The sequence below is a fragment of the Rhinatrema bivittatum genome, chromosome 8, assembly GCF_901001135.1.
Source record: "Rhinatrema bivittatum chromosome 8, aRhiBiv1.1, whole genome shotgun sequence".
Lineage (NCBI taxonomy): Eukaryota > Metazoa > Chordata > Amphibia > Gymnophiona > Rhinatrematidae > Rhinatrema > Rhinatrema bivittatum.
In genome coordinates, this window is record NC_042622.1 from 152979918 (window position 1) to 153004954 (window position 25037).

Here is a 25037-nt window from a genome sequence, read left to right on the forward strand (position 1 = left end):
GAAATTGCCATGCTGGGTCAGACCAAGGATCCATCAAGCCCAGCATCCTGTTTCCAACAGAGGCCAAAACCAGGCCACAAGAGCCTGACAAATACCCAAACACCAAGACGATCCCATGCTACTGATGCAATTAATAGCAGTGGCTATTCCCTAAATAAACTTGATTAATAGCAGTTAATGGACTTCTCCTCCAAGAACTTATCCAAACCTTTTTTGAACCCAGCTACACTAACTGCACTAACCACATCCTCTGGCAACAAATTCCAGAGCTGTAGTTGAACCATGACTGGGAGGAGAGTTACTATACATATTACCATCCTGGCTGCCAATATCTTTGTGAGTGATATTGAGGAAGGGATAGAAGGTAAAGTTTGTTTATTTGCGCATGATACTAAGTTCTGCAAAAGAGGTTACACGCCGGAAGGAATAGTCAGAAAGATGTGATTTAAGGAAGCTTTAACAGTGGTCGAACATATGGCAGCTGGGATTCAATGCCAAGAAATGCAGAGTCATGCATCTGGAGTGTGGTAATCCAAAAGAGCCGTATGTGAAGGGGGGTGAAGGACTGTTATGTACAGAGCAAGAGAGGGACATTGGACGATAGTGTCTAGCGATCTGAAGTCGGCGAAGAAATGTGACAAGGCGATAGCTAAAGCCAGAAGAATGCTGGGCTGCATAAGAGAGAGGAAAAACCAGTAAGAAAAAGGAGGTGATAATCCCCTTTTACAGGTCCTTGGTGAGGCCTCACCTGGAGTATTGTGTTCAGTTCTGGAAACTGTATCTCAAAAGGGACAGAAACAGGATGGAGGCAGTTCAGAGAAGGGCAACAAAAATGGTGGGAGGTCTCTCCATCAAATGACTTATGAGGAGAGGTTGAAGGAACTAAATATGTATACCAGAGCTTTCCAAAGTGTGTGTCGCGACACTTTAGTGTGTCGCCTGCAGTGTATCGCGCAAGCCCGGTGCATGTGAGACACCGGCAAGTGGGAGCCAATGCGGCCGCCGGTGGACCTCATCCCACTGGCGGCTGAGCAGTGAAGTTTCGCTGGGCTGGGCGCCGGAGACACACAGCAGGAAGATTGGCAGGGCCGTGGTGGAGCTCACATCACCACGGCCCGAAGAAAAAGGTCACGTCTAAACGTGCAGGTGCTCCGCCTCCTTCCTTACCACGCGGCCCCGGAAGAAAAATGTTGCCGGAGCCGCACGGGCAGGAAGGAGGTGGAGCATCTGCCGCGTGCAGAAGAGGAGCAGCGTTGTTGCAGCGGGCTGAGAAGAGGAGGAGGCCCGGTAGCAGGGTCCCCACCTAGGATCGACCCGAGAAGATCAGGGCCGCTGCTGCCGCGGATCGGCCCGAGAAGATCAGGGCCGCTGCATAGCCCATCCTGCAGCGACCCGTGAAGACGAGGCCCAGAGGTAAGAGAGAGGCTGAGGGCCTGTAGAGTGCGTGTATGAGATGAGTTGAGAGATTATGTGCGTGTATGAGATGAGTTGAGAGATTGTGTGTGGGAGTGAGGACCTGAATGTTTGCAGAGACAGCATGTGAAAGCCTGTGTGTGTGTGAGAAAGACAGCATGTGACAGTGAGAGCCTGTGTGTATGAATGATTGTATGAGAGAGAGTATGTGACAGTGAGAGCCTGTGCTTGAGCAAGACAGCATGTGGGAGTGAGAGAGAGCCTGGGTGTGTGAGAGTCAGACAGCATGTGCAAGAGAGAGATTGTGTATGAATGATTGTATCAGAGAGAGCATGTGAGAGTGAGAGCCTGTGTGTGTGTGTGTGTGTGAGAGAGAGAGAAAGCATGTGAGAATAAGAACCTGACTGTATGTTTGAGGGAAGAAGATAGATGGCGAGAAAAGAAATAGAAAAAAAAGACAATATGAAAGGAATTGGCAAAAAAAAATAAGAAAGGGGAGGTGGAACAAAAAAGCCTGTGACCAACCGATTAGAAAACTAAGATCAGACAGCAAAGGTAAAAAAAATAAATAAATTACTTTTTACTGATTGGCACATGTAATCTTTGGTAATGTGCAAGAGTAGCACTTTCTCTATGCGGATCTCACAATGTACGAGATCAACATGGAGGAAGTGGAAACCCATGGGGCCTGCACAGAGGAGGCAGCAGAATGGGCTTCAGTGCCAATAGCAGCAATCAGCGCCTCCCCGATAGCCATGCGGCATCAGTGACAGTGGCAGCAGAGGAATGAGAGAGGCTCCAAGGTTGCTGGCAAAAGAAAGAGGGGGTCTGCCTTTACTAAGCATGTGTATGAATGGGAGTCTGCCTGGGGGTGTATGTGTGTGAATGCATGGGTCCCTGCCTGAGGGTGTGTCTGTGTATGAGAATGTATGGGTGTCTTCCTGGGGTTTGTATGTGTGAGAATAGGTGCCTGCCTGTGTGTGGTGTATATGTGTGTGTGAGAATGAATTGGTGCCTGCCTGGGGGTCTGTTTGTGTGAGAATGAATGTGTGCATGCCTGGGGGATGGTGAGGGAGTGGTGTGAAAATGAATGGGAGCCTGCCTGGGGGTCAGTTTCAGTGTGTGAGAATGACTGGGAGCTTGCCTGGGTGTGTGTGTTTGTGTGTATGTGAGGGAGCCAGAGAGAGTGAGAGCATGAGTGTGTGTGAGAAAATCCAGGGGAGTAAGAGTTTGTGTGGGGGGTGTGTGTGGAGGGTGAGAGAGTGTCTTAGAGCCTGAGTGTGTGTCAGTATCTGTGAGAGCGAGAGGTTATGGTGGGTATAAGAGCATGAATGTGTATGTATGTGACAGTGTATGTGTGAGAGAGAATGGACATGTGAGTATGTGTGAGAGAGAGAGGATAACCTCCTAATCCTTGACAATATCAGGGTGACTGGAAATCAAGAGCTCCCACGTATGGACAGCAGGGGCTTTTTAAAATCCTTATTAGTTTTAATTATTGGATGTTATTTGATATATGTGCTGTTTTGAAATATTTTATTGGTGTTTGGGAAATTGTAAAAAATGTATATGATTTTAATTAATAGAAATTCTATTTATCAGTAGTTTTAAAATATTCTTTTATTAGTATGGTTTTACTATTATAACTGATGCTTTATGTTTCTTGATTTTATTTGTTTTATGAGGAATGGTGGTTCTGCTTTTCCATTGTTAATACACAGAGTCTGGCTTCTTGGGGTTTCCATTTCAGTTTTTGTCTAATTTGTGCTCCTTTATTTTGTATTCTGTTTTTGGTTAAGGTCTGTCTCTGCTCTGTGTGTGTGACCATGATGAGAGATTCTGCTAGCATAGGGATCTATAGCAATCTGGTTTGTTTTATTTCCTCAGTAGGTGGTGTATTGGTATTCTAGGACCCAGTGTAATATTTACCCTTGCTTTTTCACAGGTAGGATTTATTGTTGTTTGAGTTCTTGGTGTTATTACTGTTATGTAACGATGGGATTGCAGTATAGATTTTGAGTGTCTTTTTTGCGGGGTTTTGTGTTAGTTCACAATGTGCCTGGCAGTGGAAGGTGTTTGTGCTGCTGTTACTGTAAGGTGACACCAGAATTTGAAAATATCTTTCAGTATGATGAGCTGTAAGGGAAACATCCAAGCTCCATTGTTTGGGGGAATTTCAGTGGATGCACAGAGTTACAGAACTGGAGGTGCAGAATTTATATTGACATTCTGTCCCTTCCTATAAATTCCAGACTTCACTCTCATAGCCATATAGAATTAGTTGAATGAGGCTATCAAAATAATTTTATAGTATACTAGAAGTGTGAAACTGGCCAGCTTTTTAAAATTACGCAGAAGACCCTTTGGACTTTTTTTTATTAACACCAAATATTCAAACGCTGTGTTCATCCCATCAAGCTCATATATCTCATTAAAGAGGTAAATTGAATAACACAATAACTTTGTTTTATTATTGTTACTCATAAATTATAACAATAACATTAATCTTGGAATATTATATATTTTTAATAAAAATGAAAAGTTTTCACAAGATAGTTTGTGTCGTGAAACATTTTATTACGTATATATTTAAGGAAACATACATAAATTGTCGAAATACATTTCGTTTGTTTAACCTTTAACCTCTGGTTTGCTAGTAGACTGAATTACTGTGTCCCGAAATTATGTTTGTCTAAAAAGTGTGTCACCAACATGAAAAGTTTGGAAAGCTCTGATGTATACCCTAGAGGAGAGGAGGTGCAGGGGAGATATGATACAGACCTTCAGATACTTGAAAGGTTTTAAAGATGCACATTCGACAAACCTTCTCCGTTGGAAAGAAATCAGTAGAACTAGGGGTCCACGAAATGAAACTCCAGGGTGGATGACTCAGAACCAATGTCAGAACATATTTCTTCACAGAAAGGGTGGTGGATGCCTGGAATGCCCTTCTGGAGGAGGTGGTGAAAACAAAAAAACGGTGAAAGATTTCAAAGGGACATGGGATAAACACTGTGGATCCCTAAAAGCTAGGAAGATGGAAATGAGGAAAAGAGCGCATGGGGGTAACTTGCTGGTGTGGTGATTACTACCCTTAACCAGCAAGCCTTCATACTGTTGATGCAACTCATTATTTCTCTCTGCTTTAATGGCAGGGGGAAAAGGGGAATTAGTTTCAGACAGCAACCAACAAGGACATTGAATTTTATGGTCTGAGAAAACAAATAAGCATGGGGGTAACTTGCTGATGTGACTGTTACTACCCTTAACCAATATGCCTTAAACTTGTGATGTGACTCCAATATTGCTCTCTGCTTCAATAGCAAGAGATAAAAGATAACAAGGAATTGGATTCAGAGAGTAACCAACAAGGGCCCTGACTTTAACGGTTTGGGAAACTAAGTATGGGGGTAACTTGTATGCCACGGCAGATGCTACCCCCTGATGCTACCATTATAGGGGAGACCTGTATGGAGCGGCTGATGCTACCATAAGCTTTCTGAGCAGACTGGATGGACCGTTTGGTCCTTTTCTGCCGTCATTTCTATGTTTTATGTTAGGTAAATTCTTATGAAGACTAGAGTCAGAAAGTCTCCACATAGTCTTAGTGGCTTCAAATTGGCCAAGGAAGTCTTGGTAGATAGATTTGATAAGACTGTAGGAAGATCATCCTCTTTGCCTCCAAGATACCCAAGGACCTTGGTCAAGGGTCCCCTCACAATGGAAGATCCATCTGCATTTTATCTTAAGGTGTGGCTCTTAAAAGGTCAAGTTTGAGGGAGAAAGGGTAAAAATGATTGATGAAGAGTAACCTGAAGGCCCATAAAATCTCAACTTCTCTGGCTTATGTTTGGATTTTGTCTCTATTATAGGAATGCTGCAGGGAATGGTTAGTTTCTCCCTGGTGGTCAGATATCCTTTTTATTTTAGCTTTCTTTCACTAGAGGCTTAGATAAGAAAATTAGGTCCTTACCTTTTGCTAATTTTCGTTCCTGTAGTACCGAGGATCAGTCCAGACTCCTGGGTTTTGCCCCCCCCTCTAGCAGATGGAGACAGAAGTTTACAAACCAAACTCCGCCTATATCTAGGCTGGTGCCACCTACAGTCTGGCAGTATTACTTAATGTAAAAGCAGAAAACACCGCCAAATCCACGAAACTCCATAACAATACACCTCAATCACAACATTAACCCCCCCAACTGGGGAATCAAACTCGAGGTATGAACAGTAACACATCAGGAATGAACAAATACAGACTAGACAGGTCCTCCGGCAACAACCGGAAACTTGGGCGGGACTCTGGACTGATCCTTGGTACTACAGGAACGAAAATTAGCAAAAGGTAAGGACCTAATTTTCTTTTCCCTGTACGTACCGGGATCAGTCCAGACTCCTGGGATGTACCAGAGCTTACCTTACTTGGGCCGGGGGCCGGAGAGGCCTGCTCTAAGCACCCCTTCTCCAAACCCCGTCGACCCTGGAGCGTGAACATCCAAACGATAGTGTCGTGCAAACGTGTGGACCGACTTCCATGTGGCCGCTCTACAGATCCCCTCTGTAGGAATGTGATGGCATTCCGCCCATGATGCGGCCTGAGCTCGAGTAGAATTGAGCTTGCAACCCAGCGGGCAACGGCCTACCCTGCAAAAGGTATGCTGACCGAATGGCCTCCTTCAGCCACCGAGCAATTGTAGTCTTGGAGGCTGCCTTCCCTCACCTCGGACCCCCATAGAGAATGAAAAGGTGGTCCGACATTCTGAATGCATTGGTGACTTCTAAATACTGTAGCAAAGCACGTCTGACATCCAACTTACGGAGATCCTTAGCCATAGGATCCGAAACCTGTGCCTGCCCAACCGATGGCAGCTCAACAGTTTGATCCATGTGAAACGACGAAACTACTTTGGGCAAAAAGGAAGGCACCGTCCGCAACGAAATGCCCGAGTCCGAAATCCGCAAAAACGACTCCCGACACGACAGAGCCTGCAATTCAGAAATCCGTCGCGCCGATACCATGGCCACCAAGAAAACCACCTTCAGCGTTAGATCCTTGAGGGTAACCCTACGAAGAGGCTCGAAAGGTGCTGTACACAAAGCTTTAAGGACCACATTCAAACTCTGGGACGGACAAGGCTGCCTAAACGGAGGCCGCAATTGTCTCGCCCCTCTAAGAAAACGCACGACATCCGGATGCGCTGTTAATGTTGTACCATGAATCCGTCCCCTTAGGGACCCCAGCGCTGCCACCTGTACTCGCAGCGAACTACAGGAAAGACCCTTGGACAAACCCTCCTGTAGAAAAAGAAATATGTCCGGAATGGCCGCCCGAGTGGGCCCCACTCCGTGCTCAATACACCAGGACTCAAAAATTCTCCATATCCGGACATAAGCCAAGGACGTAGATTTCTTACGGGAACAAAGTAACGTAGAAACCACCGTCTCCGCGTATCCTTTTGACCTCAACCGTTTCCTCTCAAAAGCCATGCCGCTAGACAAAAGCGATCCACCAGATCGAAACAAACGGGCCCCTGATGTAAGAGGTCCGGTAGGAATGGGAAACGAAGTGGCCCCTCGATCGCTAGATTTAGAAGATCCGCGAACCATGGTCTTCTTGGCCATTCCGGAGCGACCACTATCACGTCCGCCGGGTGCTGCTCGATCCGACGCAACACCCTGCCGATGAGAGGCCATGGAGGAAACACGTAAAGGAGCACATCTGTCGGCCACGGTACCGCCAGGGCGCCCACTCCTTCCGCCGCCGTCTCCCGACGACGCGCAAAAATCCTTGGAGCCTTGGCATTCTGGAAGGTAGCCATCAGATCCACCGCCGGTGTGCCCCACCGAGCGCAAACGAGTTGGAATGCTTCCTCCGCGAGCTCCCACTCTCCGGGATCCAGCCAGTGATGACTGAGAAAATCCGCCTGGACATTCTGTACCCCGGCTATGTGAGAAGCCGCAATACTGGCCAGGTGGGACTCCGCCCACTTCATCAACACGCGGGCTTCGGTCGCCACCGCCCGACTCCTGGTTCCCCCCTGACGATTGATGTAAGCTACCGTGGTCGCATTGTCAGACAGGATCCTGACCGACCGACCTCTGAGCATCGGAAGGAACCGTAAAAGAGCCAGTCTCACCGCTCGAGTTTCTAACCGATTGATGGTCCATGATGCCTCTCGCGGCGACCACTGGCCCTGGACTGACTGTCCGCCACATACAGCTCCCCATCCGGACAGACTGGCGTCTGTTGTAACCACCGTCCAAGATGGTGTCTCCAAAGAGACCCCCCGACTCAAGTTGTCCGGACAGAGCCACCAGGTCAAGCTGTCTCTGGCATCCTGGGTCAGTGGCAAGGGGAGGAAGAAATCCTCCGATACCGGGCGCCAACGGGAGAGCAACGCTGACTGTAACGGACGCATATGAGTGAATGCCCATGGAACCAATTCCAGAGTGGAGTTCATAGACCCCAATACTTGTAAGTAGTCCCACACTACTGGCATCGGTAGTCTCAACAACCTTCGAATCTGTCCCTGTAACCTCACCATGCGCTCCTGCGTAAGGGACACCGTGCCTTGACACGTGTCGAACGACGCTCCCAAATAATCCAGGGATTGTGACGGCTGCAGATGGCTCTTGGCCACATTGACCACCCAACCGAGCGATCTCAGCAGCTGGAGGACTCGCTGAATCGCCACTTGACAGAGTACTTTGGTCTTGGCCCGAATCAACCAGTCGTCCAAGTACGGATGCACCAACAGCCCTTCCTCGCGGAGTCTCACCGCCACCACCACCATAATCTTGGTGAACGTGCGAGGGGCCGTTGCCAGACCAAATGGCAACGCTTGAAACTGGAAATGCTAACCTAGTACCGCAAACCGAAGAAACTGCTGGTAGTCTGGCCGTATGGCAATGTGGAGGTATGCTTCCGTGAGATCCAGGGAAGCCAAGAACTCCCCCTTCCTTACCGACGAGATCACCGACCGCAATGTTTCCATTCAGAACCGAGGAATCCTGAGACACCTGTTGACCGCTTTGAGATCGAGAATGGGACGGAACGTTCCTTCCTTCTTGGGCACTATGAAGAAAATGGAATACCGACCTTGCCGGAGCTTGTCGGGAGGTACCGGAACAATCGCCCTGAGATCTCGAAGCCGAACTAGGGTCGACCGTACCGCCTGGCGCTTTTCTGAAAAACCGCAAGGCGACACCAGAAAACCTCGGGGTGGCCGGTGTGAAAAATCTAACGCGTAACTGTGTCTTATCACTTCTAGCACCCACTGATCGGATGTGATTCTGGTCCATTCCTCGTAAAACCGGCATAACCTGCCGCCAATCTTGGGTACGACAGAACGGACCGGCCTCACATCATTGTGCAGGCTTCCCACCTTGCACATTCGGACTGGCTCCCGGACGACCGAAACGGCGCCCACGAAAGGACTGAGAATACGACTGTTGCCGGGTAGCACTATGTCGAAACGAGGAGGCCGAACCTCGAGCCATCCGTGGTCGGCGACCGCCACGAAAACGCGGACGAGAGGTTGGCGCCCCATGGTACCTGGGCCTATCCTCTGGCAAGCGATGCACCTTATTCTCGCCTAAGGATTCAATCAGATCCTCCAACTCCTTGCCAAACAACAACTTCCCCTTAAAAGGTAAGGAGCCCAACCGTGCCTTGGACGTCCCGTCCGCCGCCCAATGACGGAGCCATAGCAGCCGCCGAGCCACTACCGCCGAGACCATGGTTCTGGCCGATGTGCGCAACAGATCATAAAAGGCATCTGCACTATAGGCAATGACCGCTTCCAAACGACTTGCCTGACGCACCTCATCCGATGTCAAAGACTCGTTGGCCAAAAGTTGTTGCGCCCAGCGCAGCCCTGCTCTCAGAGAAAAATTACTGCAAATCGCCGCACGAATACCCAGCGCCGAAACCTCAAAAACTCGTTTAAGCTGAACCTCTAACTTTCTATCCTGCAGATCCTTAAGCGCAGTACCGCCGGTCACCGGGATAGTGGTCTTTTTTGTTACCGCTGCCACCGCCGAATCAATTTTCGGTAAGCGTAGCAGCTCCAGCACGTCCTCCGGTAGGGGGTATAATTTATCCATGGCCTTAGCCACTTTCAGCCCCAACTCTGGAGTATCCCACTCCTTAAAAAGTAAATCTGACGCAGAGAAATGTAATGTAAACGCAGAGGAAGGACCCCTGAGCCCCAACACAACCGGATCAGTCTGCCCGAGACGTGATTCGACCTGCGGAAGTGGTATTCCCAGCTCCCCCAATATTTCCAGAATGAGGGGCCCCAGTTCATCTTTCCGAAACAAACGGACAACCTTCGGATCATCTCCTCCCTCAGCTCCATGAGGTACTGCCGAGTCTTTGGACCCTGTGTCACCGTCACCTCCCACCCCCCTTGGGGGTTGAGACGGGAAATCCTGGTCCTCCATTGGGTCCTCCGGATCTTTGGACTCCGTAGAGGAGTCTTGTTGGCCCCCTGCCCCTTGAGATCGAAGGGGCCGGACCCTCCGGTCCCGGCCCAGACTTCGCTCTTTTCTCTGTCGTGGGTCCCAGGTCCGAGGGCAAATTCCCCTGGGTCCGCTTTCGGGCCATGCGACGGGCCTTAAAGGCTTTGTGCATAAGCAGTACAAACTGGGAATTAAAGGAAGAGTCAGAGGATCCCTCCTCTTCTTCCTCTTCCACGGAGGAATCCTCTCCGGTGGGCCTCGCAGGCCTCCTCCCTCCAGCAGGTCCCTGCTGGGGTGACAAACGCGGCGGGGCGTCCCCGTCCCCGCTCTCCCTCCGGCCCGCGTTTTTCTCCGCTCCCCGAGGTGACAATATGGCCGCCGTTCCCGCCGAAAAATTATTCAAAATGGCCGCCGCCGGGGACAACCCCCCCGATCCCGCCGAGGAAGTCGTCGTGGACCCGGGGCGAGATTGCCTGCCTGCCCGGGTTCCTGACGCCGACGCCGACCCTCCCTCACCCCCTCCAACGCACCCGGAGCACAGGCTGTCCCTGGACAGCCGCGCCGCCGCGGACCCGCAGGCCCGGCAAGCTGCTTGCCGAGGTATGATCGCCGTGAGGAGAAGAGCCGCGCGCTCCAAACAGCCCCGAACAGCCCCCCTTCGCCCGCCGCGATCGGAAGAGAGAGAGAGAGAGGGAGCACAAAGGCGGAACAGGCAAGGAAAATTCACCAAAACACAGAACAACAAACAAAATAAACGTAACTTTCTTTTTTTTTTTTTTTTTTTAAATGCACCTCGGGTCCTGAGTCAGCTGGGGGGAGTGAGCCGGCACCACCGGTATCACCCCCAGCCCTGTAATGCCGGATATGGGGCTCCCCCACTCCTCGGCTGCCTCAACCAGGGGGAATGGTCCCCTCAGGACCTTACCCTCCCCTGGGAGGCGGGGCAGGGACCAGCAGGCAAGCCTCTGCGGTCCTCCCCCTCTACTACCTACCTTTTTTTTTTTTTTTTTTTTTTAAACTCAAAAACTATTTGCCTTTCCTTTCCTTTTTTTTTTTTTTTTTTTTTTTTACAAATTGCCTAAGCCCTAGCCCGAAAAACACACAGACTGTAGGTTTTGCACCCTCTCCACCTGCTAGGAGACAGAAGAATACTGCCAGACTGTAGGTGGCACCAGCCTAGATATAGGTGGAGTTTGGTTTGTAAACTTCTGTCTCCATCTGCTAGAGGGGGGGCAAAACCCAGGAGTCTGGACTGATCCCGGTACGTACAGGGAATAGGGATTAGCTTTAAACTCCTTGAAAGTTCAGGTAGCTGCTATCTCCTGCTTCAGGGGAAGGGTCCAGATTCTCTCACTTGCATCCCTTCCAGATGTGTCCTGTTTTCTTCGAGGGGTGAAGAGATTGGTTCTTCTGTGGGATCTCAAGCTGGTTCTGAAGGCACTAGGTATCTCCTCCCTTTAAACAACTAAATCATGTCAGTTAAGGATGTATCCTTAAAGACTTTTTCTGGCAGTAATCTCTATGGATTACGTATTCCGAGCTTCAGACTTGATCCTTTAGCGACCTTTTTCAGTGTTTGTGTCAGATTCCGTATTTCTTAACATTAAAAAAAAACCCATAAGATATGCCATACTGGGTCAGACCAAGGGTCCATCAAGCCCAGCATCCTGTTTGAAACAGTGGCCAATCCAAGTCACAAGTACCTGGCAAGTACCCAAACATTAAATAGATCTCAAGTTACTATTGCTTATTAATTAATAACAGTTTATGGATTTTTCCTCTAAGAATATATCCAAACCTTTTAAAAACCCATTTACATTAACTGCTGTAACCATATTCTCTGGCAATGAATTCCAGAGCTTAACTATGTGCCGAGTGGAAAAGAACTTTCTTCGATTTGTTTTAAATGAGCTACTTGCTAACTTCATGGAGAGCCCCCTGGTTCTTCTATTATCTGAGAGAGTAAATAAGCAATTTACATTAACTTGTTCAAGTCCTTTCAAGATTTTGTAGACTTCTATCATATCCTCCCCCCCCCCCCTCAGTTGTCTCTTCTCCAACCTGAACAGCCTTTCGTTCTGTAAAGATAATGTCTATGCTTCATCTAAATCAGTCTATTTCTTTGTCTGCCTTCTCTAAAGAGGAGAATTAAGGCAACAAGTTTGAGATATTTGGATGTCCATCAAGTTCTCAATAACTATGTGGAAGTCACTAATCCTTTCTAGAGAACAGATTGATTGTTTTCATCATGGGACCGGGTAAAGCGACCTCTAAAGCAACATTGGCAAGGTGGATAAAGGACCATCAGGCTCCTGAGATTATCCAAGCTCATTAAACTAGATCCCTGTCATCTTGAGCAGAAGCAAGTGCTATAGCACCAGTGGACACTTGTAAGGAGGCTACTTGGTCACTCTTGAATTTTTTTTTGCTAAATATTACAAATTAGATGTTTCTGCTAGAGAGGATGAAGTCTTTGAAGCCGGTGTCCTCATAGCAGCCCTGACTTCCTTCCTTCCTCCCGCTCGAAATAAAAGGAAAATTGGCTCTTACCTGCTAATTTTCGTTCCTGTAGTACCACGGATCAGTCCAGACTGCTGGGTTTTGCTCTCTTCCAGCAGATGGAGATAGAGAAAAACTTGAAGAACATCCCCTCTTAATCTGGTGTGCCACCTGCATCTCTTCAGTATTAACATTACCAAAGCAGAATAACCAGTTTAAACAATGGTCAGATCAAGCAAGGACAAGAAGAAACCAAATAAACTATGTACATAAGAGAAGTAATCTGTAATCTTCTGCAGCACCTAGGAAATCAGAAAGAAATTGCTGTGAATAGAAAAAATGAGCGACTCTAGGAAAAAACTGGCCCCCCCCCCCCCAAATGGGTGGTCGTTTGGACTAATCCGTGATACTACAGGAACAAAAATTAGCAGGTAAGAACCAATTTTTCTTTCCCTGTATATACATGGATCAGTCCAGACTGCTGGGATGTACCAAAGCTTCCCTAACTGGGGTGGGACCTGTAGAGTCCCACTCAAATGACGCTGCTCCCAAAATAGTTGACGTCCAGTGCCTGGACGTCCAAACGATAGTGTCTGGCAAAAGTGTGCAGAGACTTCCAAGTCGCCACTCTGCATATTTCTTGCGGCGATACCAACTGGCTCTCTGCCCAGGAAGCAGCTTGCGACTGGATCCAATGAGCTTTTAAACCATCCGGAACAGGCCGTCTGCCGAAAATATAAGCAGAAGTGATAGCCTCTTTCAACCAATGGGCAATGGTAGCTTTAGACACCTTATGTCCTTTCTTAGCATCACTCTACAGAACAAAAAGATGATCTGAAACCCAAACGGCATTGGTGACCTTGAGGTAACACAAAGAAACCTCCTGACATCAAATATTTCATGTAAATAATAATTGAAAACATTTATCAATATCTGCAAATATTACTCATATTCAATATCAAAGTAATGTAACTTATTCTTTAAATAATGATCACTGACTTCTAAAAATATATATATATATATTTGATTCAGAACGCACAGATTTATATTTTAACACGCATCAAAAGCACGATGGAGCAAAAATTCTTCCAAAGATTGCCTACATTTTTTCAAGTTATCCAGAGTTCGAAGCTCAAAAGGGAGAAGATTCCAGACTGCTGGAGCAGCTACCGAAAAGGATGTCTCTCTGGTGGAAGATAAATGCACTAAACGAACAGAAGGTACTTCGTGCAAACAAAGTTGGGAAGATCTTAAACCTCTCGTGGGCTTATAAATGCGAAGCAGGGCATTATCCCAGGTTGGAAAATCTGGGCGGAAGAGTTTAAAGATAGTCATAGCTATCTTGTAATTAATTCATTCAGAGACAGGAAGCCAATTTAGACTTGATAGAACAGGAGAAGTGTGATCATATCGTTTGGTATTTGACACCAAGCAAACAGCTGCATTAAGAAGTAACTGAATCTGATAAAGTTGGACTTTTGGTATACCTATTAGAAGATAGTTACAGGAAAATTGGTTCTTACCTGCTAATTTTCATTCCTGTAATACCACAGATCAGTCCAGACAAGCAGGTTTTATTCATCCCTACCAGCAGGTGGGAGGTAGAGAACAAAACTTTGGACGCTGTCACATATACGAGAGTGCCACCTGCAGTCCCTCAGTATTAATCGATACCCAAGCCAATAGAAGTAAAAACTAAGAGCGAACGAGGCTCCCAACATGGATACCCCTGACCAACTAGATAACCATTCATAATCGGTAAACCTATAAATCGGAGCAAAAAAAGTGGCAAATCTGCAATACAAATACAAAACAGCAGTACAGCAAGCAGTCTTTTGGCAGAGATCCTCAGGGCAGGTCTCTGGACTAATCTGTGGTATTACAGGAACGAAAATTAGCAGGTAAGAACCAATTTTCCTTTTCTAAACATGCCCACATCAGTCCAGACAAGCGGGATGTACCAAAGCCCTCTTACACTGGGCGGGAACCCGAAAGACCCGCTCTAAGAACACTCTCCCCAAAGGGGGCCTCCTCTGGGGCCCGCACATCCAAACGATAATGCTTGGTAAAAGTGTGCCACACCGCGGCTCTACAGATCTCCTGGGGAGACACCGGCTGACACTTGGCTCATGATGTCGCCTGAGCTCGAGTCGAAGGTGCTCTAATCCCCACTGGAATTGCACTTCCTTTTGACACAAACTGTGGAGATTGTCTCTTTCAACCAACGAGACAAAGAAGCCTTAAATGCCTTTTCGCCCTTCTTTGTTCCCCCGAACAGGACGAATAAATGATCAGAAGGACAAAAATTGTTAGTGACCTTCAAGTAACGTAATACGACACACCGCACATCCAAAAGGTGAAGCTCTCTTCCCATTGAGGGATCCCGAGCCCAATTAGGAAACCCGGGCAATTCCACTGTTTGGTTCACATGAAAAACAGACACCACCTTGGGAAGAAAGGAAGGCCCATTCGCAAGGACACCTTATCCGACGAAATTCTGAGAAATGGATCACGGCACAAAAGTGCCTGCAATTCTGAAATCCTTCTAGCCGAACAGATAGCTACCAAAATGACCATCTTCAGAGTAAGAATCTTCAAAGATGCCCGACTCAGAGGCTCGAAGGGCTCGTCACAAAGAACTCTTCACAAAAGATTAAGGTTCCATTCCAGACACACGCGATGCAGAGGTGGACGAAGATGTTTGACTCCCCGTAGAAAACTGACCACAAACAGATGGGCAGCCAACGTCTTCCCTTGGACCCTTCATAAGAACATAAGATATGTCATACTGGGTCAGGCCAAGGGTCCATCAAGCCCAGCATCCTGTTTCCAACAATGGCCAATCCAAGTCGCAAGTATCTGGCAAGTACCCAAACATTTAAGAGATCCCATGCTTCTATTGCTGGCAACAAGCAGTGGCTACTCCCTGTTGATTAATAGCAGTTTCTGGACTTCTCCTCTAGGAACTTATCCAACCTTTTTTTCAACCCAGCTACACTAGCTGCCTTAACTACATCCTCTGCCAATGAATTCCAGTGCTTAATTGTGCATTGAGTGAAAACATTTTCTGATTCGTTTTAAATGTGACACTCGCTAACTTCATGGAGTGCCCCCTAGTGCTTGAATTATCTGAAAGAATAAATAACCATTTCACATTTATCCATTCAAGTTCTTTTATGATATTCTAGACCTCTATCATAGTCCACTTCAGCCGTCTCTTCTCCAAGCTTAATAGCCCTAACCTCTTTAGCCTTTCCTCATAAGGGGAGCCATTCCACGCACTTTATTATTTTGGTTGCATTTCTTTGTACTTTCTCCAGTGCAACCGTACATTTTTTGAGATGCAGTGGCCAGCATTGCACACAGTATTCAAGTTATGGTCTAACCACTGAGTGAGACAGAGGCATTATGACATCTTCAGTCTTATTTGTCATTCCCATCCTAATAATTCCTAACATTGTTTGCTTTTTTTGACTGCCACAGCAAACTGATCTGATGATTTCAATGTATTAACTATGACGCCCAGATCTTTTTCCTGGGTAGTAACTCCTAAAATTGTGTAGCTACAGCGTGGGTTATTTTTCCCTATATGTATCACCTTGCACTTATCCATATTATATTTCATCGGCTGTATGGACGCCCAGTCTTCCAATCTCACAAGGTCATTCTGTAACTTATCACAAGCCTCTTGTGATTGAAGTATTCTGAATAATTTTGTGTCAAGTGCAAATTTGATCACCTCACTCATCGTACCTCTTTCCAGATCATTTATAAATATATTTAAAAAAGCACCGGTCCAAGTACAGATCCCTGAGACACTCCACAGACCATTTAATCCTCTTCTGTTTCCTATCTTTTAACCAGTTTGCAAACCACAAAAGGACATCTCCTATCCCATGACTTTTTAGTTTTCTTAGAAACCTCTCATGAGGGACTGTCAAATGCCTTCTGAAAAATCAAATACACTACATCTACCGGTTCACCTTTATCCACATGGTTATTCATCCCTTGAAAAAAATGTTGCAGATTTGTGAGGCAAGACTTCCCTTGGGTAAATCCATGCTGGCTATGTCCTATCTATACGCTCTGTGATTTTATTCTTTTTAATAGATTACACAGTTTTTCTCAGCATTGAAGTCAGGTTCACCGGCCTATAGTTTCCCGGATCACCCCTGGAGCCATTTTTATATATCAGGGATACATTGGCCACATTCCAATCTTCAGGTACAATGGATGACTTTAATGATAGGTTAGAAATTACATGTAATGGGTCTGAAATTTCATTTTTGAGTTCTTTCAGAACTCTAGGATTTATGCCATCCAGTCCAAGTGATTTGCTACTATTCAATTTGTCAATCTGGCCTACTACATCTTCCATGTTCACCATGAATTTGGGCAGTTCATATGAATCATTAACCTTGAAAACCATCTCTGAGACAGCCCAATGCGGACACCTGGACCCGAAGAGAACTATGGGCTAATCCCTTGGATAAACCCACCTGCAAAAAAGCAAAATGTGGGACACCGAAACCTGAAGAGGGTCCAATCCCTGTTGTCCACACCAGGTCTCAAACACCTTCCATACCCTGGAATAGGCTACAGAAGTAGAAGGACATCTCACCTGAAGAAGCACGGTAATAACTGGTTCCGAATACCCTTTCACCCGCAAACACCTCCTCTCAAAAGCCAGGCCGGTAGACAGAAGTGATCCTCCCAATCGGAAAATATAGGACCCTGACTAAGCAGGTCCGGTATATGGGTAAGACGCAACGGGCCGTCCACTGCTAGCCTCACTAGATCTGCGAACCTCAGTTGATGTGGCCACTCCGGAGCCACCAGCACCACAGGCTCTTCGTGTCTCTCCACACGTCCGAGTACCTTTGCTATCAGTGGCCAAGAAGGGAAGACATACAGGACCCTGGCCAGCCACAGACAAACTAGGGCATCGAGCCCCAATGCTCCGGTCTCCCTCCGGCGGCTGAAAAACCTTTGTGCCTTGGAATTGAGACTCGTTACCATGAGATCGAACTGTAGGGGTCCCAGGCCTTCTGGGAGAGTTCCCACTCTCCCGGATCCAGTTGTTGGCTGAAGTAATCCGCCTGGACGTTGTTGACTCCTGCGACGTGGGAGGCGGCGATCCCTTCGAGATGAAGCTCTGCCCACTCGAATAGCAGTTGAGCCTCCTGCGCTACCGTGGGACTCTTGGTCCCTCCCTGGCGGTTGATGTACACCACTGTGGTGGAGTTGTCTGAAAAAACACGCACCATCCGATCGTGGACCAAGGGGAGAATGCTCCAGAGCTCTGCGCTCCGCTCTCATCTCTAGGCTCAGTCGTCAACCACAGACCTTGCGCAGACTTGCCCAGACAAACTGCTCCCCAGCCCTGAAGACTCGCATCCGTGATGACTACCACCCAATCCGGGACCTCGAGAGGCATCCCCTTCTCCAGGTTGCTCCATATCATCCACCAATCCAGACTGGATTGGGCTGGTTCCGTCAAAGACAGGGGCAGGAAATATTGTTGTGATAGAGGATTCCAACGGGACAACACTCTCTGAAGTGGTCACAAATGGGCAAACGCCCAGGGCACCAGTTCCAACATGGATGCCATTGAGCCCAGGACCTGCAAATAATCCCAGACCTTCGGCACCCGCAGACAAAGCAGACGCGCTATCTGTCCCTGAATCTTGTTCATGCTTTCGTCTGTAAGGAATACTCTGCTCTGTTGAGTGTCTAAACGGGATCCCAAGTATTCAAGAGAACGGGAGGGAACCAGGTGATTCTTTTGCACATTGATGACCCAGCCCAGAGACTCCAGGAGCGACCGAACTCGCTCCACAGACAGCAGACACTCTTCCAGGGACTTCGCTCGGATGAGCCAGTCGTCCAAGTATGGATGCACCAGAAATCCTTCCTGCTGCAGCACCACCGCCACTACCACATCACCTTTGTAAAGGTCTGCGGGGTGGTGGCGAGTCCGAATGGGAGCTTGAAACTGATAGTGCTGTCCCAGAACCATGAATCTGAGGAATTTCTGATATTCCTGACGGACGGGGATATGCAGGTACGGCTTGGTTAGACCTAGAGATGCCAAAAATTCTCCTTCCCGTACTGCCGCAATCCCGGTGCGCAACGTCTCCATCTGAAACAGTGGAACCTTCAAACTTTGGTTGACCTTCTTCAGATCTAAGATCGGCTGGAACGTGTCCTCCTTCTTGGGCACTACGAAATAGATGGAATATCTGCCTTGCCCCTGCTCAGACACAGGCACCGGGTACCACCACTTCCAGACTTAACAACCACTGCAGCATTTCCTGGACCACTGCCTGCTTGCTGCAGGAAAGACAACATGACTCCAAAAAGACCGACTGTAGACGGCAAGAAAATTCTAAGGTGTAGCCGTCTCTCACCACGCTCAAGACCCACCAGTCGGAGGTGATCTTGGTCCACTCCCCGTAAAACCGAGCCAGCCAGCTGCAGATTACAAGAGACAAGAAGTGGACCTGCCAGATCTCATTGGAGGCCTTATTGCCACCCATTCCCTGGGCGGCCCCGCCTCTAGAAGACCGTCCAGCTCCCCGAAAGGACTGTTGCCTGTGTGAGGACTGCCTGGGGCCCGAAGCCCCCCCGAGGACCTTGCTGGACGAAAACGCCATGTCTCCCGAAAGCGAGGCTGAGAGGAAAAGGGCTTCCGTCCAGACTTCCGATCTTCCAGCAATCTATTGCCCTTCTTCTCAACCAGCGACTTCATCAAACGATCCAGATCCTCACCAAACAGCAGTTTTCCCTGAAAAGGCAGGTTACAGAGCTGAGATTTCGACAACATATCTGCCGACCAGTTGCGAAGCCACAAGTGTTGTCTGGCGGCCGCCACCACAGACACCATAGTGCGGGCCGTGGTTCTTACCAAGTCGTACAAGGCGTCCACGCCATAGGCAACCCCGGCCTCCAGGCGAGCCTGGACTGGGGAAAGAGTTCCGGATGCTGACTGCTTCTGCAGCTTTTGGATCCAACACAAACAGGCCCGCTGCATCAGACTTGCACAAACTGCTGCTCGTAGCCCAAGCCCTAGGACTTCAAACGCACGCTTGAGATGCACATCCAACTTCCGATCCTGAACATCCTTCAGAGTGGAAGCCCCAGCCACCGGAATAGTGGTTTTCTTAGTGACCGCCAAAATGGCCGCATCCACCTTTGGGACCTTAAGGACATCCAAATGGTCTTGCAGAAGCGGAAAAAGTTTGGACATTGCCCTGCCGACTCGCAGACCCGAGTCAGGGGAATCCCATTCCCTATCGATCAGCTTCTGGATCTTCTTTGGAATTGGGAAAGCGCTGGGGGGTCTCCGTAGACCATCCAGCACCGGATTAATCCCTTCCGCATCGGAATCCTCCAGGGTGAGCTTGATCCCCAACTCCTCCAACTCCTGAGGGATAAGTGGATGAAGCTCCTCTCTTCTGAAAAGACAGATCACCCGTGGATCATCGCCTTCCAATTCCGGACTCTCCGAGGTCCCCTGATCAGCTTTGGAATCCCCCGGATCCAGAGGACGGCCCCCACTGGGGTCTCCATACCGATCGGCCTCCGAGGAAACTTCCTCTTCCTTAGACGCGTCCGAATCCTCCGATTCCAAGTCCAAGCACGCCGTCCGTCCCTCAATAGGCAGGTTTTGCGAGCCCGCGGCAGTCTTATGGGGAACCTTCCCCTGCTTTTCCAAGCCTGTGCCAGCACACTACCCTGCCTGCTTCGCCAAGAAGGCTTCGTGCATCAAAAGAACAAATTTGGGCGAAAACCACCCCGGGGCCCCCGAAGGGTGCTTGGGGCTACTAGGACCCGAGATATCCGAGCCTGCGGCCCTTGGCCACACCATGAGGGACAGAAGCGGTGGGGACCCCCCGGAACCCCAGGGAGAAACCCCTCCATCAGGCTCCGCTTTCGCTGCCATAGCCACCCCCTCCTGAGTCCCGAATGCTACCGCTGCAGCCCGCGGAGCCTTCCGCGGTTTTGCTGGCCTCTCAGAGCCTCCCTCCCCCCCCTCCAGCACAGCCCGTGCAAAGGAGGAGGTCAGTTAGGTAACCGGATTGGCTGCCACAGGCTTTGCAGGCCTCTCTTAGCTGCCTGTCAGTCATAGCAGCACTTATCACAAAGTACAGTCAAAGAGAAAAGGCCCAAAACAATCAGAAACAGTGAAATATTCTCTCTACCACACGGCCTGGAACACGAAGGGGAGGGGACACACCACCCGATTGCTGGCCAAACCTGAAGATGGCATACTGCCCCAGTAAATTCCCACCGGCGCGCTGAAAGGGCCTCTGCTGTGGCTAAAAACCACGCGGCTCAAAGAGCAGTGCAAGCAACCCCCACCGGAGAAAAAATGCCCCGACTGGGACCACCTACCCCCAGAGGACTTCCCCCATCCGCCCCCTTACTGTCAGCCTTGTCCCCGACGAAACTGCCGAGATTTCAGACTGTTAAGCAGCTTAGACCGCTCACAAACTGTTGCCGATGCAATGCAGACAGCTGCCAGTTTTTTTTTTTTTTTTTTTTTTAACAAGACTAAGTCTTAAAGGCCCAGTACACAGAAAAGAGAACAAACCCCAAACATAAAAAGAAACGGTACTTCCCTGCTCCTGGGCCGGCTGAGGGGCTTCGGTCCCACTGAGGGAATCAGACCACTGGCTGTCAGTAGTCCCAGGGTCGCGGGCTGAAGCTGACTAGGGGTATCCAACCCCCCATTCGCCCAGCTCAACATGAGGTCTGACCCTTCTGCAGGAGCCTGTCATCTCAGGGAGCAAGTTTCCTAAAAATATCCAGTCAGTCAGGACTGCAAGGTTAGCACCTCTACCATCTGCTGGAGGCAGAGAAATACTGAGGGACTGCAGGTGGCACTCTCGTATAAGTGGCAGTGCCCAAAGTTTTGTTCTCTACCTCCATCTGCTGGTAGGGATGAATAAACCCGCTTGTCTGGACTGATCTAGGTATGTTAAGGAAATCTTTTTTTTTTTTTTTTTTAAACAGTGACCTTTGTCAACAGGCTCCTGACTCTCCCCCTGCAGGATGAGTGAACCGGGCTCCCTAGTGTCAACCCTGGCGGCTGCAATAATTGAGCTCCAAGGTCTCAGAACCCCTGCTCAAGTGCCTCGGTACCAGAGGGGATGGTCCCACCAGGACCTGACTAGGCTGTAGAGTCTATACAATTTTCTTTTTTTTTTTTTTTAATTAGCTTTCTTTCAGACTGCAGGATTTTGCACCTCCACCATCTGCTGGAGACAGAAAAATACCGACGAACTGCAGGTGGCACCTCAACTTAAGGGCAGTGTCCGTCAAAAACTTCTCTATCTCCATCTGCTAGAGGGGAGGCAAAACCCAGCAGTCTGGACTGATCCAGGTACTACAGGGAAAGAGATGTTATAAGGTGACTTTCTTGTACATATTTACAGAGGGATCATATCTCTCTTCAGTCTTCGTCTGCTATCTCCTGTCTATCCTTCTGACATTTTATTCCTGTTTCCTCAAAATGTGGACAGGTAGTGTGCTAAATGAGGATCTTCTCTTCCAGTCTTGAAGTTTTTAAAGTTTCTTAAATTGTATCTTGTTTATGTTCTATTCGGTGCTTTATCAAAGGAATATTGGTTTTCTCTGTGCTACAGCACTCCTAAGTAGTGGCGATGATGTTACAAAGAAAAGCTGTATTCTGTGCTTCCATCTGCTGGTATAGGGTCATAACCCACCCATCTGGACTGAAGTGGCAGGATTCATTGCAGAGTTTGTTTAGTGCTTAGTCAGCAACACAAACAGATTGCATTGACAAAAAAAACAAAAGGGACAGAACAGCCACAAGACAAATCAAATTATGCATTTGTTTGGTGGCCATATACCTTCTCACCACTCACCCCTCACTCAGTCTTTATTTCTTCTTTTTTGGCTTGGTAGTTTCTTGCCACTCCTTTGGGCTTCCAATTCAATCACAGCTTGCCCCAACTGGAGCTACAATGCCATGAGCCTTCATTTGCAGTTATCTAGAATCCTTCGCCCAACCCTGACATCACAATAACAGTCCTCCAGCTGGGAAGCACATGCCACACCTTCCTTGAGAACCTGCTGTGTGCACATCCTGGAGTGAGTCAGTAGGTGTCACGTACGATGGCTGAAACTCTCTACTCCACGATGCTGTGAAGAATGACTCCGCAGCTTCTCTTCTTAAAATGAGAAGCAAAGAAAGGAACCTTGGCTTCAGACTGGTTCAAAAGATGATTTGCATCACAAAGGAGAGATTTTGTGCCATCTCCCTAGCTTCCTTAAAACATTAACACACTGAATAGCAAAAACCAGGAAGGGAATCATGCTTTTCTACTGTTTCACCAGAGTGCACTCTTTCAGTAGATGGTTCAGAAAGCTAGAAGAGGAATTATTTTATACTGGCTCATGTGCATTATCTCAACTGACCTTTCTGCACTTTGTCGCAGAGTAAAAAAATCTCATCTCCTCCCAGGCAACTGCCAGAGTTCTTGTTCACACGACAGATCTTCAGCTCAGCTGTGTTGGGAGCTCCTACAACAAAAACAGCAAGTCAATCAAATCAGTGTCCTCTCAAAACCCAGAGAGCGATCATAAAGTACAGATATTCTTCTAAATTCTACTGCCTTGTTATCTGGAAGAGATCTAGTTCATAGGGCACCAAGCCCATTCCTTACAACTTCCCATTTCTTCTCCATAAGGAGCTCCTTACTGTTGTCATAGATGGGATGGGAGACCACTAGCGGTAGTGGCACAAACTGCCCCAGTGACTGGTCCCTGATGAAGATCTGGAAGCACAAGCAGACCGCATTCACATCATAGTCCCCCTTCAGCTCTTCAAGTGACACTGAAAGAGAGAGACAACAAGTGTGAAACAATGGAGAGAAGAATTAGAAGAGAGAGAAGGAAGGTAACAAGGATGGGGACAGAAAGTGTGCAACTGAGAGAAAGAGGAGGATAGGGTGCAGGGATACAGTCTGTCACCTCTGAAAGACATAGGGATACAGAGTCTGTGCATGTCTGAGGAGAAGGTGCATAAATGAGGTTTACAGGTCAATAGCAAGACAGTTACCATTAAAAGGGTTATTTTTGGTGCGGATTCGCTCAGATATTGCATCGTCCAGTTCCCGTTTCTTCACACACTGGATCCCCAAATTTTGAAAACTGCAGATGACAAAACATATGTATTCCAAAATGAGTTGCCAGAAAGCTTACATATTTTATTTATTTATTTATTTGGAGATTTTTATATACCGCGGTACGTATAGGTCTACATCACCTCGGTTTACAGTAAACAATAACTTAGCAACAGGCTTTACAAATAACAGATTATACAGTAAGTAACTATGTAGCAACAGGCTTTACATATAACAGTTAATACAGTATGTAAACAATCAAAATCATCAGGTTTTACATAAATAACAATTTCCCGAGACCAAGATATAGCTTCTGTAAATATAATCACTAATGAAAGTTTAAAATCAGAGTAACTTAATCCATTAACCTGTTAAAGTCAAGGTCCTGACGTCTAGATAGAGTCAATTCACAGTATCGCACAATGGGAAGGCGGGGAAAAAGAGGAAAAGAGGGAAAGGCAGAGAGAAACGAACGAGTGGATTAAATAAGAACGTGGCGCAGAGGTGGCATAGATGTCGATCTATTAGATGAAGGAAATAAGACCATGGAGTAGGTGAGAAATTATACAGTAAAACTGATTTTCAAGTTAGTCATTGATAGAAAGCTTGTTCAAACAACCATGTTTTGAGGTTTTGTTTGAAAGTTTTGTGGCAGGATTCAAGACGTAAGTCCAAAGGCATATTGTTCCATATGTTGATACCAGCAATAGAGAAGGAACGTTCTCTTGTGGATACGTGTTTGATGTGTTTGATTGGATGAGCAGCTAATTTGGCTTGGTGGATGTTTCTTATTGGTCTATTAGATGTGTGGAAAATAAACTGATCAGAAAACCATTGCATCTCGTGGTTGTGGATTGATTTATGGATGAGAGAGAGTACTTTAAAAGTGATCCTGTATGTTACGGGAAGCCAATGTAGAAACATGAGAGCTGGGGTGATGTGTTCGTGTCGTCGAGTATTGGTAAGTAAGCGAGCAGCAGCATTTTGCAGCATCTGCAAAGGTTGAATTGTGTTTTTTGGGAAACCTAGAAGTAGTGCGTTACAGTAGTCTAGTTTTGGTAAGATTGTGGCTTGCAACACTGTCCGGAAGTCCTGAGCATGTAAAAGAGGTCTAATTCTTTTCAGCGTATGTAATTTAAAGAAGCCATTTTTAATTGTAGACGAGATGAAATTTTTTAAGGAAAAGTGATTGTCAATCATAACCCCCAGGCTGCGGACATGCTGTAAGTGGGGGCCGACTGTTGTTGGGATAGATGATGTGTTAGCGGTGTTGTTCTTGTGCGGCGTGATGATGAAGAGTTCGGTCTTGTTAGTGTTTATTGCAAGACATTTTTCCATGAGTAGCTCTTTTATTTCAGTAAGGGCCGAATCCCAAGTTTTCAGGGCATTGTCCAGAGAATCATTGATGGGGATGAGGATCTGAACGTCGTCAGCGTATATGAAATGATGGAGATCCAATTTAACCAGAAGTTTACAAAGCGGAGATAGATAAACGTTGAATAGTGTTGATGA

General features: G+C 47.5%; 1 protein-coding gene across 2 annotated transcripts in view; it reads right to left on the reverse strand.

Annotated features, from left to right (window-relative positions):
* Window positions 1-25037, reverse strand: part of RELA (RELA proto-oncogene, NF-kB subunit) — a 94599-nt gene that overhangs the window by 18890 nt on the left and 50672 nt on the right. For both annotated transcript variants that reach the window (XM_029612200.1, XM_029612199.1), the window contains 3 exons: window positions 23462-23553; window positions 23102-23236; window positions 22819-22923 (listed from right to left, as the gene is read on the reverse strand). In XM_029612200.1, the coding sequence (XP_029468060.1) occupies window positions 22819-22923; window positions 23102-23236; window positions 23462-23553 (332 nt within the window). The remainder of the gene's footprint in view (window positions 1-22818; window positions 22924-23101; window positions 23237-23461; window positions 23554-25037) is intronic.